The following is a 16,365-nucleotide window of genomic DNA, read 5'->3' as shown; positions in this document are numbered from 1 at the left end:
CAGGGATCGAACCTGCGTCCTCACGGATCCTAGTCAGATTCATTTCTGCTCTGGGCCATGATGGGAACTCCTATCTTTTATCTTTGTATAAGTCTTTCGTCATGTGAAAGTTTAAAATTTACATGTTACAGTCAGAAAAAAGTCAAATCTCATATCCTCTTGTGTTTTTCAACTGAAAGTATATTACTGTTATTTACCAAGGAATAATGTATATCTTCAGCTAAAAACCTAAAATTAAAATCACATGTAATGGAAGCAGTTACAAATATTATAACCACATTCAGCCTCATGTAGACATCCCATGGTCAAATTATACTTCATATATCAGTCTAGTAGCACTCTCTATTTTTATTGTAAATTATATGGTATCAGTCATATCAATGACCTTGGATTTAAACATTCAAAGAAGACTGAAGAAGTTTGATCTACATAACTAAATAACTGATAACTTCCACAGACTGCAAAAAATCGACTTGATTATTTGACTTTGATGTTCCTGTTTTCATTTATAACCACTGTTGTGTTACATGTTGTCATTCTTGCTGTGCTATATGTATATTTGAGGGAAAGTATGGTATAAAAAATAGAATGGGCTTTATATCCTGCCTTTGAGCATTGAACCCACCATTACTGAGTGTGTAAATTATTCTCACTGAGTCACAGTAGAAATAAAATGTAGAGCATACCTGTTTATCAGGATTTTGTTGCGAATTATTTTAGGCACTGAGTAGTGTCAGTCACATGTTAATCGGGCAATGATTAAATGATCAGTTTTACAATTTTCATCAAGATATTTGGAGATACAGGGAGATGTCACCTGTGATCATCACTATAAATCACAAGTAAGTCATATTTTTATTTCCTTGAATCAAACCATCTAATAGTCATGATAGCTCTTTGCAGGAATGTTCATGCATGCATATCATTTAAGAAAAAGAGACAACCAAAAAAAAAAATGAAGATGTCACTAAAACAGTAGATTTGTAGAATCAATTGTAGACCTAGATGAAACTTTTAAAACCACTGCTCAGCATTTTCAGCCCAAATTAAAAGTAATTGATTTAAAAGTAGTATTTAATCTTAAAGTGCTTATTAAGGTAGCTTAGGATGTAAGAAAAAGGTAAGGAATTAAAATGTATTGAGCACTTACAAATGTCCGTGTTTTATGCATAGAAGTCTACATTCGTGGCATTTAAATGTAATGATTTACTTCTTAAAGTCACACATAACTACTAAAACCAGAAGACCTACTTTCTAACCATATGCTAAGTATGTTGTATTTTTACAAGGGCTCCACTTAATTTACTATAAATTATATTTACTATGGAATCATTTATTTGATTACAATAAGAGTATTCAATGATTACCAACTGACAATTTTCCCGTTTTATGCTTTCAGGAATGAAAAGTTAGTGAGTCATCATGAATCGGGCAAACGAGAGCTCCTCAAAAGAGTTCATACTACTTGGCTTCTCAGACAAGCCCTGGCTACAAACGCCCCTTTTGGTGCTCCTATTAGCATCATACGCAACCACCATCTTTGGCAATGTGTCCATCATGATGGTGTGCATTCTGGATCCCAAGCTTCACACTCCCATGTATTTCTTTCTCTCCATATTAGATCTCTGTTACACCACGAGCACCGTCCCTCATATGTTGAAAAACATTTGTCAGAACAAAAAGACCATCAGTTATGGTGGCTGTGTGGCCCAGCTCATCATCTTCCTGGCTCTGGGTGCTACGGAGTGTCTCCTCCTGGCTGTTATGTCCTTTGACAGATATGTGGCCATTTGCAGACCCCTCCGCTACGTAGTCATCATGAACCCCTGGTTCTGCCTCAAGATGACAGCCTTCTCCTGGCTCACTGGCTTCAGCAACTCAGTGTTGCAGTCCTCCTTGACCCTTAACATGCCTCGCTGTGGTCATCAGGAAGTGGACCACTTTTTCTGTGAGGTTCCTGCCCTTCTCAAGTTGTCATGTGCTGACACAAAGCCTATTGTCTCCGAGCTCTTTTTCTTCAGTGTGTTAATTCTGCTAATTCCAGTGACATTGATCCTCATCTCCTATGGCTTCATAGCTCAAGCAGTATTGAGAATCAGGTCAGCCGAAGGACGGCGAAAAGCTTTTGGAACGTGTGGGTCTCACATGGTTGTGGTCTCTCTCTTTTTTGGAACAGGCATTTACATGTACCTACAACCACCTTCGTCCACTTCTAAGGACTGGGGAAAGATGGTTTCCCTTTTCTATGGGATATTCACACCCATGTTGAACCCTCTCATCTATAGCCTTAGAAATAAAGATATGAAAGAGGCCTTCAAGAGGATGATGTCAATAATCTTTTTCTATAAGAAATGAGAATTGCTCCACTGTCATGATACCCTTCTGAGTCTGTCCTTATCCTTGAAAATGTTAATAATGTTTGATCTGATTTTCCTGTTGTTCATGCTCTTATGATATCATTGAATTGTACCAATGGTTAAAAAATTCTTTTTCTGTTCAGGAAGCAATGCTGAGATTGTACGATTACTCTTCTAAATTCAAAACACTTTTGCTTTCCAAAGTTCCCCCAAAGCACTCTGTTCCTTGAAGCCATATTCTGGTAAAATTTCCTCCTATCCATGTCAGACTAGTCAGGTCATGAATGTTTTACCTTCTCACTTATATACTATCCTGTCTACCAGCTAGTTCGGGGTTTCCACATCTTTATAATTATATAACCAGTGAGCCAAAGCCAAAAATACTCCCGGCACGGATGTCTGCAATAGCTTTGCATCCTCACATCCCTTGAAAAAAATCCATCATATGCCCCTTCCAGAACTGTTCTAAGCATGTAGTCTGTCTCAAATATAGCTGGCTTTAAACCAGCTAAGTGTGTGCATCTTATACTAGAAACTTGAAATGTCAATTGGGTTTTACTTCCAACTATTTTTTTTTTGGTCTTTTTTTTGTTATTTCTTGGGCCACTCCCACGGCATATGGAGGTTCCCAGGCTAGGGGTCTAATCGGAGCTGTAGCCACCGGCCTACGCCAGAGCCACAGCAACACGGTATCCGAGCCGCGTCTGCAACCTACACCACAGCTCACAGCAACACCACGATCGTTAACCCACTGAGCAAGGGCAGGGACCGAACCCTCAACCTCATGGTTCCTAGTCGGATTCGTTAACCACTGCGCCACGACGGGAACTCCACCAACTATTTTAATTCATTCTTTACTCCCCATTGTTAGCATTTCTCCTTTTTTTCCTTCATTTCTTAAATATTTACTTGTCCAAAGTTCTACCCCAGGCTTGCTGGAACTCCTCTGAATTATAAAATAAATTATTCATAGAAATGTTAATAGGAATCATTTTTCTAATATTTATCTGAATTAATTTTTATTTGGATAGTCACTAGATAAATATTTATTGACCACTAGATAACACTAGACCAGAAAAAAAATCACAGTTCCTCTACTAAAAAAAAATTCTAGTTCCTAAAGAAAATGACCCTTAAACTCAGACACTTAAATATTTATTTGCAATTACTAATATAAGAACATGGATGAGGAAATATTTTAGGCAGCAGAGAAAGGATTACAAAAGTAAGCTTTTCAGAAATTATAGGTAATTGTAAGTAGTTAAGACAGAGAGTGCAAAACACATACAAAAATAGTCTGGAGATGATAACTGAAAAGTTTAGCATTTATCCAATAAGCAAAGTAGGGAAGGTAGAAGCAGCAGTAGAAAATAACTACAACGTAAGTACAGAATATGGTTCCTATATCATAATAATGATTTACTAAATGTAACACTTCAGAGACATGGGAAAGAGAATGACTTCAAATATATGGCATTTAAAAAGCTGATTTTCTCAACAAAAACAATAAGAAACTCAAGACCCTAAATTAAATAAAACAATTATATCTCTAATTTGGGTGCCTTTTAAAATTTCCAAAACTGTATATGGCTTTGCCATCTCTTGACTATGTGATAAGCATTTCAGATTTAACACATTGGAAAGCTGACACCTGCTCTCCCTTTGCCACGAAGGCCTCTTCTAAAGCTTGCTGTTTTAATGAATGGATTCACCTGCTATTTACATTTGCAAATCATATCTTACACCATCATGCCTTAATTTTTCACACCAAAACCATTACCAAGACATATCAATCATTCCTCTTTTTTACCTCCCATCTCTCCAATTCCTCTCCATCTTCACACTTCTGATACCATCATCTTTTACCTAAACCTACCTTATTGCCCAAGCTATCTTATCTTTATGCACCTACATTTTATTAAAAGCAAACAGTTTTATGAAAAAGAACTCATCCTTAAATTTATTATATTTACATTTCACCATTGTTGGCATATTAGCTTATTCCTTTTTTCTGTCAATGGAGGTTTAATTTTTTTTATATATGCATTATATCCTTAGAATATACCAGGGTTCTGGAATTCCCACTGTGGTACAGTGGGTTAATGATCAGGCTTGTCTCTGTGGAGGCACCTGTTCGATCCCCAGGCAGGCACAGTGGGTTAAGGATCTGGTGATGCCACCGCCACAGTGTAGGTTGCAACTCCGGCTCAGATTCAATCCCCAGCATGGGAACTTTCATATGCCATGGGTGTGGCTAATAAACAAATAAATATTTTAAAAACACTTTAAAAAGGAATATATCAGGATTCTTAAATTATCATTAAAATAGCTGCAAAGTGAATTTCACCATGCAGATACATTAAAATACATTTAACTATTTCTTTGTTTTGATCATTACAAATGCTACTGTAAAGAATTCTGCACTTACAAATCTATGTCCATATGTCAACTTATATTTTTGAAATGGTATAACTCAGTCAAATCATAAATTTCTGAGAAGACCTAAGAGTTAATACAAATTGCCAAGCTTCCCTGAAGAAATTTTATAGCAGTACACATTCCAACCAGCACTATATAGACTGAATGAAACTATTTCTTTCATGAGCTTTTGCTAACTCTGCTAATTTTCATTGTTTGAGGCATTTGTCAATGATAGCAGAAAAATTACCAAGTTCTTATTTGTTTTATTTCCCTGAGTATTTGGAAATAGTACATTTCTCATACTTATTATAAACTAGATTTGTTCATGGGTATTTGATTTTCTCTCTCCTTCTATGCAGATGGTAGATTTGCACTTTCCTGTCCTATTGAATGTAGGCCTGACTTTTTAAACTTGCTTTGTCGATTAAGTGCGAGCAGAAGCAGATATGATGTGGGTCACATCTTGACAATGTCTTTAAGATCTAGTCCACACTGCCATAATCTTTCCCAATGTCAGCTGAAAGAAGCAAAGTTACAAGGAGAGTTAATGTGTCTGAATCCTGGATTGAAGACAATATGGAGTAGAACTCCAAATTTTGATAGGAAATTAGCATGAATGAGAAATAAAACTTAATTATTTAAAGTCACTGAGGTTTTTGATGCTCTTATTACTTACATTCATTATGAGTTACTTATAATGTAACTTATCCTAACTGACAACAGACACTGGTACCAATAGTGGGGTCCTGATGTTAAGGAAAAAAAGTTAAATAGGAGACATTGGCATAAGGGTCACATGGCAGATGCTGAGGGCATTGATATTAAAACTTGGAACCAAGTGATCCATATTACATAGTAAGAAACTGTTTGATAAAAGTATCAGCTGCAGTAATTTTGAAGGCAGATAAGGAGCCCAAGATTGTAAATCTAGATGAAGAAATTGAAAAACAGTATGTGTTGTGTTACTATTGGATATACTTGACGAGATATTACCAAAAAAAGTAAATCTGGAAAACAATACCTGTTTTCAAGTGAATATAAAATAGTGAGACTCTCAATATTCAAGCACTTGATGGGTTAGAAAGGGGAAAAAGCTTTCTTAGTTCCAGATAGTAATAAATAAAATTAAGAATATTCTACACACAACCAAATGCTCAACATTTTGATCATTTTATTTGCAAATAAAAACTTCAGAGATGCCACTTTACACCCATTAGATAGTGTATAATTTAAAAATGGGGTGGGGAGAGTTCCCATCATGGCTCAGCAGTTAATGAACCTGACTAGTATCCATGAGGACATGGGTTCAGTGGGTTAAGGATCCGGCATTGCTGTGAGCTGTGGTGTAGGTCACAGACATGGTTCATCGCTGTGTCTGTGGTGCAGGTCAGCAGCTACAGCTCTGATTTGACTGCTGGCCTGGGAACCTCCATGTGTTGTGGGTGTGGCCCCGAAAAAGACAAAAAAAAAAAAAAGACAGGCAATAACAAGCATAAGTGAGGTTGTAATGGAACTGGAACTCTCACGACCTGTTTTTGGGAATATGGAATTGTAAAGGTACTTTGGAAAACAATTGATGATACTTTTCTTTTTTTTCTTTTTTTTTTCAATTTCCCCAATACATTATTTTTTTTTCCTACTGTACAGCATGGTAGGAAAAAAACTGGGTAGACCGAGTTACACATACATGTATACATTCTTTTTTCTCACATTATCATACTTCATCATAGGTAACTAGAAATAGTTCCCAGTGCTACACAGCAGGATCTCATTGTTAATCCATTCCAAAGGCAATAGAATGCATCTATTAACCTCAAACTCCCAGTCCATCCCACTCCCTCCCTCTCCCCTAGGCAATGACAAGTCTATTCTCGAAATCCCTGATTTTATTTTCTGTGGAAAGGTTCATCTGTGCCATATATTAGATGCCAGATATAAGTGATAGCATATGGTATTTGTCTTTCTCTTTCTGACTTACTTCACTCAGGATGAGAGTCTCTAGTTCCATCCATGTTGCTGCAAATGGCATTATTTCATTCTTTTTATGGATGAGTAGTATTCCATTGGGTATATATACCACATCTTCCTAATCCAATCATCTGTGGATGGACAATAGAGTTGTTTCCATGTCTTGGCTATTGTGAATAGTGCTGCAATGAACATGAGGGTGTATGTGTTTTTTTTAAGGAAAGTTATCTGGATATATGCCCAAGAGTGAGATTGTTGGGTCATGTGGTAGTTCTATGTATAGTTTTCTGAGATACCACCATACTGTTCTCCATAGTGGCTATACCAGCTTACATTCCCACAAACAGTGCAGGAGGGTTCCCTTTTCTCCACACCCCCTCCAGCATTTGGTATTTGTGGACTTATTAATGATGGCCAGTCTGACATCTCATGGTAGATTTGATTTGCATTTCTCTAATAATCAGGGAGGTGGAACATTTTTTCATCTGTTTGTTGGCCATCTGTATATCTTCCTTGGAGAAATGTCTATTCAGGTCTTTTGCCCATTTTTCCATTGGGTTGTTGGCTTTTTTGCTGTTGAGTTGTATAAGTTGCATAAGTTTTTCTCAGTGGGCATATGTTTTCAGTTTTCCTGGGTATACACCTAGGAATAGGATTGTTAGATCACATAGTACCTCTATGTTTAATCTTTGAGAAATATCATAAGATCTAACAATCCTATTCCTAGGTGTATACCCAGGAAAACTGAAAACATATGCTCACTGAGAAAAATTTATGCATAAATGTTCATAGATTTATTATTCAAAATAATACTCCGAAGTGGAAATAACTCAAATGTCCAGCTACTGATGGATTTGCTAACAAAAAAAAGCATATATATATCGACACAGTAAAATATGTGGCAACTAAAATAAATGAAGTATTGATATATGCTACAACCTGGGTGAACCCTGAAAACATTATGCTAAGTGAAAGAAACCCACTTACAAAAGATCACATATAGTATAAGGTGAAGACAGAGAGAAAGAAAGGTTAGTGGTTACCTAAGGCAGAGAGGGTTAGGGGGAAGTAAGAGGAATGACTACTAATGAGCATCAGATTTCTTTTGGAACGGATGAAAATGTTCTCAAATTGTGGTGAAAATTGTATAATGCTGAATATACAAAAAAGCTTAAATATACACTTTTTAAAAGTGAATTTTATGCTATGTTTATTACATCTCAATAAAACTTTTTTTAAAATAAATAAAGACATACTTTGAGCAACAGAGGCCAATTAAAATATAATCTCTAATAATTAGAATTGATTTAAGAATGCAGCAACTGTACCGGTTATTAAACTTTCTGGGTGGATTAAATATACATGTATCTATTGTATCCTTTTAGTTGAAACAAATGATTGAAGAAAAAGAGAATAAGGGGAAGATGAAAAGTGAATAAGCCTATCCCATCAAAGATTGATAGACTCAAGAAATTCACAGATAGACATATGGAGAGAGTGATGTCTTGTCAGTTGTTGATGTGGCCATTGGAACATGCAGTAGATTAAGATAAAACTGATAAGCTAAATTTTAGAGAGTTATACTACCAAATACAACACAAATCTGAATTAAAGAAGCTTCTGACTGTTTGAGACTTAAATTAACCCTTGGACTCCCAAATTTCATTAAGTAGGAAGGAATTTGAAAAGGCTTACACATTCTTTATTGCTCTTCAGACATGAACACTGAAAATAATGGAACTCCAAAAGGGTAGAAGCCAAGAGTTATGAATACAATGGACTGTGGAACTACTTCTAATGAGTGGAATGTGGAAAAATTACCAACTCACAGTTGGAGCTCTTCACAACAACCGCCCCGTGGTTTTCTGAATTTCTAGCGACCTGTAACTAAATTTTCCTTTTTCTGTTCGGGAGTGTTTGTATTAGTCATCTTCTTTCAGATCTCCTGAATACATTTTGAGCATGTGAAGGACAGAGACAGCTTGTCTATTTAATTCACAGATTTCTGAGCTAAGAGAATTCAAGTGTAGACCTACTGAAGAGATTGGGAGAATTGACCTTGTAATGAGAAAGAGGCAGATGTGCTTTGTGTGTAGGAAGAAAATAAATGAAATATTTTGTGACTATAAGGCATACAGTGGTAGTCTTTAAAGCTGAGCACAAATATTTAGCTTTCTCATTCCTTCTGGGCATAGGGTAGGATTACATATATCCATGTCTAATTTAGTTAGTCCAATAGGTTTGTGGACTTACCCTATGATATTTATCTGGTCCCTAAATGCAAAGTGGGATAGATACACTTAGCAGCTGGAAGAACTTCGTCATGGATACCCTAATGGAGTAAGAGCCAAGGGGGAAAATCCACAAAACCGCCCCTAATCAGCCATGCTCAAAAGCAATACTGTATCCTGGAGAAAATGCATAGATTAGTTCAGACTTTGAAACATAAAGAATGGAGAATCAATGGATTACGGTTCCCTCCTACAAAACCCAGAGGTACTAAGGCAGATAAAAGTACATTACCTTAAACTTAATAAATGGTTGCCCTATTTGTAGCTGTGTATCATTTGTAGAATCTTAACCAGAAAAGATTAACAGAGGCTCTGGCATGTAGTTGATCTAGTAAACATATCATTCTTCAATCCCCATTAGTACAGAGAATCAAAAGAAATTTACATTTATTATTATTCTATGTAATATTGCTACATTTTTAAAAAACCATTTATCTGTGATAATAGACTGAAATGCAGTTTCTCTAATTATGATTCTTTGAAAAGCAGTTATAAATAATAATAAAAATAATATATTATTAATTTTACATTAAATATTATTCATGCCTACGTGAGGATAAAAGTCTTGTACATGAAGTTCTACACATATATTTTTGTATATTTTTTTTTAAAAATCTGTGTATAAGTGGACCTCGCAGTTCAAACTTAAGTTGCCCAAGAGTCAACTGTAGTTCTTTCCCAGTGAATGCATGCTAACCTTAGACTTCGATGTTTTAATTTACATGCTGTGACTTTGCATGATATGGTTTTTAACTTGAAAATCTCTAGCAGGTTTAATCCAAACACATTCACCACAAAAATCAATGAACAATACAAATACTATTTTTTCATATATAGCATCAGTGGGCTCAGTATTTGACCCTGAGACCATTTAAAAGAATGAGATCTGGAGTTCCTGTCATGGCTCAGGGGTTAAGGAACCCGACTAGCATCCATGAGGATGCGGGTTTGATCTCTGGCCTAGCTCAGTGGGTTAAGGATCCAGCATTCCGGTGAGCTGTGGTGCAGGTCGCAGACGCGGCTTGGATCTGGCATTGCTGTGGCTGTGGTGTAGGCCGGCAGCTACAGCTCAGGTTTGACCCCCTAGCTTGGGAATTTCCATATGCCACACATGCGGCCCTATGAAGACCAAAAAAAAAAAAAAAAAAAGAAAAAAAAAAGAATGAGATCTACATTTCATTTAGACTTCTACTCTCCTGATTAAACAATTCCAAACTCATTTTTTATGGTTTATATTTCATGACTATTATTTTCAACCTAATTTTGTAATTTGTGATCCATCCATGTGCCACTATTATGCTACTAGTATAGTTGGGAACAGAGTTCACATATTTCCTCTCTGGACACAATGACCAATTAAACTTGAGAGACTCTCATATCCCTAGGGCTAAAAGAGCACACATTGTATGAAAGGTAAGCCCTTTATTTAAAGGTACAATTCTCTCTCCAGGACTATGGATGTTGCTGATAGCGATAAAATCAGCTTCTCACTGTATTAGACCTGGTGAGAAGAGCCAGTGTCAATCAAAAACACCCTGATGACTGAAGACAATCTCTAAAATACACTTTTACCTCATCATATGGACTCTTTTCATATGTTTTTGATGCAATGAGGTCATATGCTAATTTTATTCTCAATCTGTGGGCAAAATGCAGCTGAAAAAGAATTTCACAAGGCTTGAAAACTCAAAAAGTCATTGCACTTTTTCCCCTGTTTTTGGACTAAACTTTCTTTAAAACATGGCACAAAGAATTATATAGACATCTCTTTGACACTAGGAAAAAAAGGTGAGTGATGTCTACTGAAGAGAATTATGTTATTACCATGAGTGAGAAGGGTCTCTTAAGATCATTTCATATCCCTGCCTCTGGGTTGCATCATATTAAATAACCAGAGAGTTCAATTTTTTCCTGGGATTCTTGAAATAAATGTCAAGTATTTTCAGTGATTCCAAAAGTCCTTGTTGCCATTTCACTCTTTGAATGAATATTTGTCCACAATATCACCATACATAAAAAGAGTTAGTGAGAATTTTTTACGGAAAAAAAGAAGAATTAGGGGTATGTAAGGATTCTTTTGATTAATAGAGTTTATATAAATAGGAAAAGAGTAATGATGCCAGCGGATGAAAACGTCTTTTTCAAAGAGTGGGTTCATTTTTCGTATAATGTAAAGGAATCAGTGGAATGAGTTGACACTAATGCCATTCTGTTCAGTGGGAAAGAGTAGAAGATGTGCAAAAAAATAGAAACAGGAAAAAAAACAGCTGCTGAGTAGTGTTCTTATCTCTCCTCTCATGCCCGTCAGGCAAGTCAATATCTCCTAACCACCACTGACTTGACTATCATTTACTGGAAAACTATATTCTTAGTATCGTGCTAGAAACAAAGAAAAAATACATGCATTTGTAATCATTTCATAGTATAATATTATAAAATTATAATAAGTTTTGACATCACCAATATTAATTTGGTTGTTATTTCACATACATAGTAGGTTAGAAAATGATACATTATTACTAACAACTACTGCTAATGATTAATGTTATTGATGCTATTCATGATAACTAGCTCACATTCATTGAATTCTTACTAGGCTTCCAGAACTATCCTAAGTTCAGATGTATTCGCACTGCCCCATTAGAGCTATACAATAATTACCTCTTATTATCGAGATGGAAATTTTGAATTTTGAACACAAGGATATTCACCAACTTGCCCAGGATCATATAGCTCAGATATAAAATGCTCAAAGAGTCTAGCTGCAGAGGCTCTGAAGAGCTAACTTTTAAAGGTCATTGTTTTTTTTAACATTACCTGATGAATAGACAAGGCAATATTTCATTGTTTTGATTTGTATTTCTTCAATGATAAGAAAGTTGCATATCTTTTCTATTTTCACTTTTGCTTCATACATTTTATCTTCCCCAACCTGCTTATTTATATCAATTGTTCTCTTTTTCTGGAATTTTTGGTCTTTTCTCATAACTACACAGTATAATTATTCATATTTTAATATGCTAATCATTTTTGCCAAAACTGTCTTTTTCATCTTAAAATTATCCTTTATTAGTGTACATAAACTTTTTTCATGTAAAACTTTAAAATTTATATGTATACACAAATAAGTCAAATCCTATCCTTTTCCATTTTTCAACTGAAAGTGTATATTTGGTATTTACCAAGTAATAATGTTTATCTGTAGCTAAAAAAAAGTAAAATCAAAACTACATATAATAAAAAAAGCTACAAATCTTAGAACAATCTCTAGTCATTCTCATATAGACATCCCATGGTAAAGTCATAGCTCATATACCAAGGTTACTTGGGAAAAAAGTATTCCACTTTGTTATAAAATACGACAATCCTTATTTTATCTTCTTTCTCAAGTCAGTCTAGGAACACTCTCTATTTTTATGCTTATAAATTCAAATGGAGTAAGTCTAATCAATTACCTTGCACTTAAACATGCCAAAGAAACTTAGGTGGCTTTGGGTCATATGACTAAAAAACTGATAACTTCCACAGACCGAAGACAATCAACTTTATTTGATTTTTGGTTCTCGTTTTCCCTGATAACCACTGTTGTGCCCTCTTCTTGTGCTGTCTATATTTTTTGGTGGAACTGAGCTAAATATAAGAAAAGAATGGTCTTTAAACCCTGGCTTTCGGTCCTGGCCTCAAGATTACTGAGAATGCAAATTATTTATTCTCACTGAGTGGCAGAGCCAATAAAATATAGATAATACCTATTTATGAGGATTTGGATTCGAATTAGAATTATTTCAGACACTGAGCAGTGTCTGTCACATGTTAGTCAAGCAACAACTAGTAGTTTTACAATTTTCAGCAAGGTCCTTGGTGAGGCAGGGACATGTCACCTGTGACCATCACTATAAACCTCAAGCAAGCCATAATTTTATCACCATGAAGTAAAGCATCTAGTACCCATGATAGCTCTTTGTGCAAATGGATGTTCAGACATGTCATTTAGGAGGAAGAGGCAACTCAAAAAATCCCAAGAACATACTACTAAAACAAGCAGATTTCTTTAATCAACTTCAGATTTAGAAGATATCCTTATAAGATCGATGTTACTCAGCATTTTAGCTTGAATTAAAAATTACTGGATTATCACTTATGATGGAGCATGATAATGTGAGAAAATAGAATGTGTACATGTATGTGTAACTGGGTCACCATGCTGTACAGGAGAAAAAAAAATGTATTGGGGGAGTTCCCGTCGTGGCGCAGTGGTTAACGAATCCGACTAGGAACCATGAGGCTGCGGGTTCTGTCCCTGCCCTTGCTCAGTGGGTTAGCGATCCGGCGTTGCGGTGAGCTGTGGTGTAGGCTGCAGACGCGGCTCAGATCCCGCGTTGCTGTGGCTCTGGTGTAGGCCGGTGGCTACAGCTCCGATTCGACCCCTAGCCTGGGAACCTCCATATGCTGCGGGAGCGGCCCAAGAAATAGCAACAACAACAACAACAATAACAACAACAACAACAACAACAACAACAACAACAAAAAGACAAAAAAAATGTATTGGGGAAATAGCAATTTAAAAAAAAAGAATAGTCATTATCACCAGAAAAAAAAACTATTGGATTAAAAGAAGTATTATTATCAAATGGTTATTAAGGTAATAATTTGAAGGTAAGAAAAGGGAGAGAGAAGAATTGAAATGTATTGAGCACTTAAAATGTCCATGTTAAGTTTACATTCTTGGCATTTAAATGTTCCCATCATGGCTCAGTGGAAAAGAAACTGACTAGTATCCATGAGGATGCTGGCTTTGCTCAGTGGGTTAAGGATTTGGCATTGCCATGATCTGTGGTGTAGGTTGCAGATGTGGCTGGGATCTGGCATTGTTCTGGTTGTGGCGTAGGCTGGCAGCTACAGCTCTGATTAGACCCCTAGCCTCGGAACTTCCATATACCATGGGTGTAGCCCTAAAAAGACCAAAATATTGAAAAAAAAATAAATGTAATGATTTACTTCATAAAGTCAAACCTAACTACTGCAAACAGAAGACCTACTTTCTAACGATGGGGTAATTATACTGTATTTCACAAGATCTATTTACCGACTATAAATTATATTTGCATTGCATCATTCATTATAATTGTTCTAAATTCAGTCCAGTTACAATAAGAGTATTCGATAATTTCCGACTGACAATTTCCCGTTTTATGCTTTCAGGAATGAAAAGTTAGTGAGTCATCATGAATCGGGCAAACGAGAGCTCCTCAAAAGAGTTCATACTACTTGGCTTCTCACACAAGCCCTGGCTACAAACGCCCCTTTTGGTGCTCCTATTAGCATCATACGCAACCACCATCTTTGGCAATGTGTCCATCGTGATGGTGTGCATTCTGGATCCCAAGCTTCACACTCCCATGTATTTCTTTCTCACAAACCTCTCCATATTAGATCTCTGTTACACCACGAGCACCGTCCCTCATATGTTGAAAAACATTTGTCAGAACAAAAAGACCATCAGTTATGGTGGCTGTGTGGCCCAGCTCATCATCTTCCTGGCTCTGGGTGCTACGGAGTGTCTCCTCCTGGCTGTTATGTCCTTTGACAGATATGTGGCCATTTGCAGACCCCTCCGCTACGTAGTCATCATGAACCCCTGGTTCTGCCTCAAGATGACAGCCTTCTCCTGGCTCACTGGCTTCAGCAACTCAGTGTTGCAGTCCTCCTTGACCCTTAACATGCCTCGCTGTGGTCATCAGGAAGTGGACCACTTTTTCTGTGAGGTTCCTGCCCTTCTCAAGTTGTCATGTGCTGACACAAAGCCTATTGTCTCCGAGCTCTTTTTCTTCAGTGTGTTAATTCTGCTAATTCCAGTGACATTGATCCTCATCTCCTATGGCTTCATAGCTCAAGCAGTATTGAGAATCAGGTCAGCCGAAGGACGGCGAAAAGCTTTTGGAACGTGTGGGTCTCACATGGTTGTGGTCTCTCTCTTTTTTGGAACAAGCATATACATGTATCTACAACCACCTTCTTCCACTTCTAAGGACTGGGGAAAGATGGTTTCCCTTTTCTATGGGATATTCACACCCATGTTGAACCCTCTCATCTATAGCCTTAGAAATAAAGACATGAAAGAGGCCTTCAAGAGGCTGGAATTATTAACATTTTCTATAAGAAATAAGTGTTCCATTGTGACAACAATCTTCTGAGTCTGTCCTTATCCTTGAAAATGATAATAGTGTTTTAATTGATTTTTCATTTTTTCAGGCTCTTATGATTGTATTGAATTCAGCCAAAACTTATAAAACTTGCTTCAGGAAGCAATGCTGAAGACATCTTTTCTTTTGTTAAAAAAAGATTTATTATGATTTATTTACAATGTTCTGTTAATTTCTGTTGTACACCAAAGTGACCCAGTAATACATATGTATACACTCTTTTTCTCACATTATTCTCCACCATATTCCTTTACAGGTGATTAGATATATAGTTCCCTGTGCTATACAGCAGGATCTCATTGCCTGTCCACTCCAAATGCAAGAGTTTTCATCTACTAACCCCAAATTCTCAGTCCATCCCACTCCCTCCCTCCCCCCAGCAAACACGAGTCTGTCCTACATGCCCATGATCTTTTCTGTTTTGTAGATGGATCACTTGTGCCATATTTTAGACTCTACATATACGTGATATGGTGTCTGCCTTTCTCTTTCGAACTTACTTCACTTAGTATGAGAGTGTCTAGTTCCATCCATGTTGCTGTAAATGGCATTATTTGGTCCTTTTATGGTTGAGTAATATTCCATTGTTTATATGTACCACATCTTCCTAATCCATTCATCCATTTAGGTTGTTTCCATGTCTTGACTATTGTGAATAGTGCTGTGATGAATATATGGGTGCATGTATGTTTTCCAATGAAATTTTTGTCTGGGTACATGCCCAATACACAGAAATAGATCGCATTTCTATATACTAACAATGAAAGATCAGAAAGAGAAATTAGGGGAACAATCCCATTTACCATTGCACCAAAAAGAATAAAATAGCTAGAAATAAGCCTTCCTAAAGAGACAAAAGACCCTTACTCTGAAAACTATAAGACACTGATGAAAGAAATCAAAGAAGAAACAAATTGATGGAAAAATATACCAGGCTCTTAGATTGGAAGACTCAATGTAGTCAAAGTGACAATACTGTCTGAGGCAATCTACAGATTCAAGGCAATCCCTATCATATTACCAATAACATTCTTTAGAACAGAACATTCTAAAATTTGTATGGAAAGATATCTTTTCTAAGTTAAAAGCTCCTTTGCTTTCCAGAAGTTTCCTCCATGTACTTTG

General features: G+C 36.4%; 2 protein-coding genes across 2 annotated transcripts; both read left to right on the top strand.

Annotated features, from left to right (window-relative positions):
• Nucleotides 1-1,422: 1,422 nt before the first annotated feature.
• On the top strand, nt 1,423-2,355 carry LOC146401358 (putative olfactory receptor 2B3). The gene has a single exon (XM_084970347.1). It carries the CDS (start codon nt 1,423-1,425, stop codon nt 2,353-2,355), a length of 933 nt encoding a protein of 310 aa, XP_084826473.1.
• Nucleotides 2,356-14,262: 11,907 nt separating this feature from the next.
• On the top strand, nt 14,263-15,231 carry LOC100154925 (putative olfactory receptor 2B3). The gene has a single exon (XM_001928426.3). It carries the CDS (start codon nt 14,263-14,265, stop codon nt 15,229-15,231), a length of 969 nt encoding a protein of 322 aa, XP_001928461.2.
• Nucleotides 15,232-16,365: the final 1,134 nt, after the last annotated feature.

The sequence above is a fragment of the Sus scrofa genome, chromosome 7 (assembly GCF_054392235.1).
Source record: "Sus scrofa isolate SSC_HxYL_T2T_F1_AM1 chromosome 7, Sscrofa_HxYL_maternal_Yorkshire_Landrace_v2.0, whole genome shotgun sequence".
Lineage (NCBI taxonomy): Eukaryota > Metazoa > Chordata > Mammalia > Artiodactyla > Suidae > Sus > Sus scrofa.
Note: the sequence above shows the minus strand (reverse complement) of the source record. Positions and strands in the feature narration are given on the sequence as shown.

Bases quoted from the DNA above. Each gene is read 5' to 3' on its own strand.
- LOC146401358 (XM_084970347.1), top strand. From the start codon at position 1,423: ATGAATCGGGCAAACGAGAGCTCCTCAAAAGAGTTCATACTACTTGGC.
- LOC100154925 (XM_001928426.3), top strand. From the start codon at position 14,263: ATGAATCGGGCAAACGAGAGCTCCTCAAAAGAGTTCATACTACTTGGC.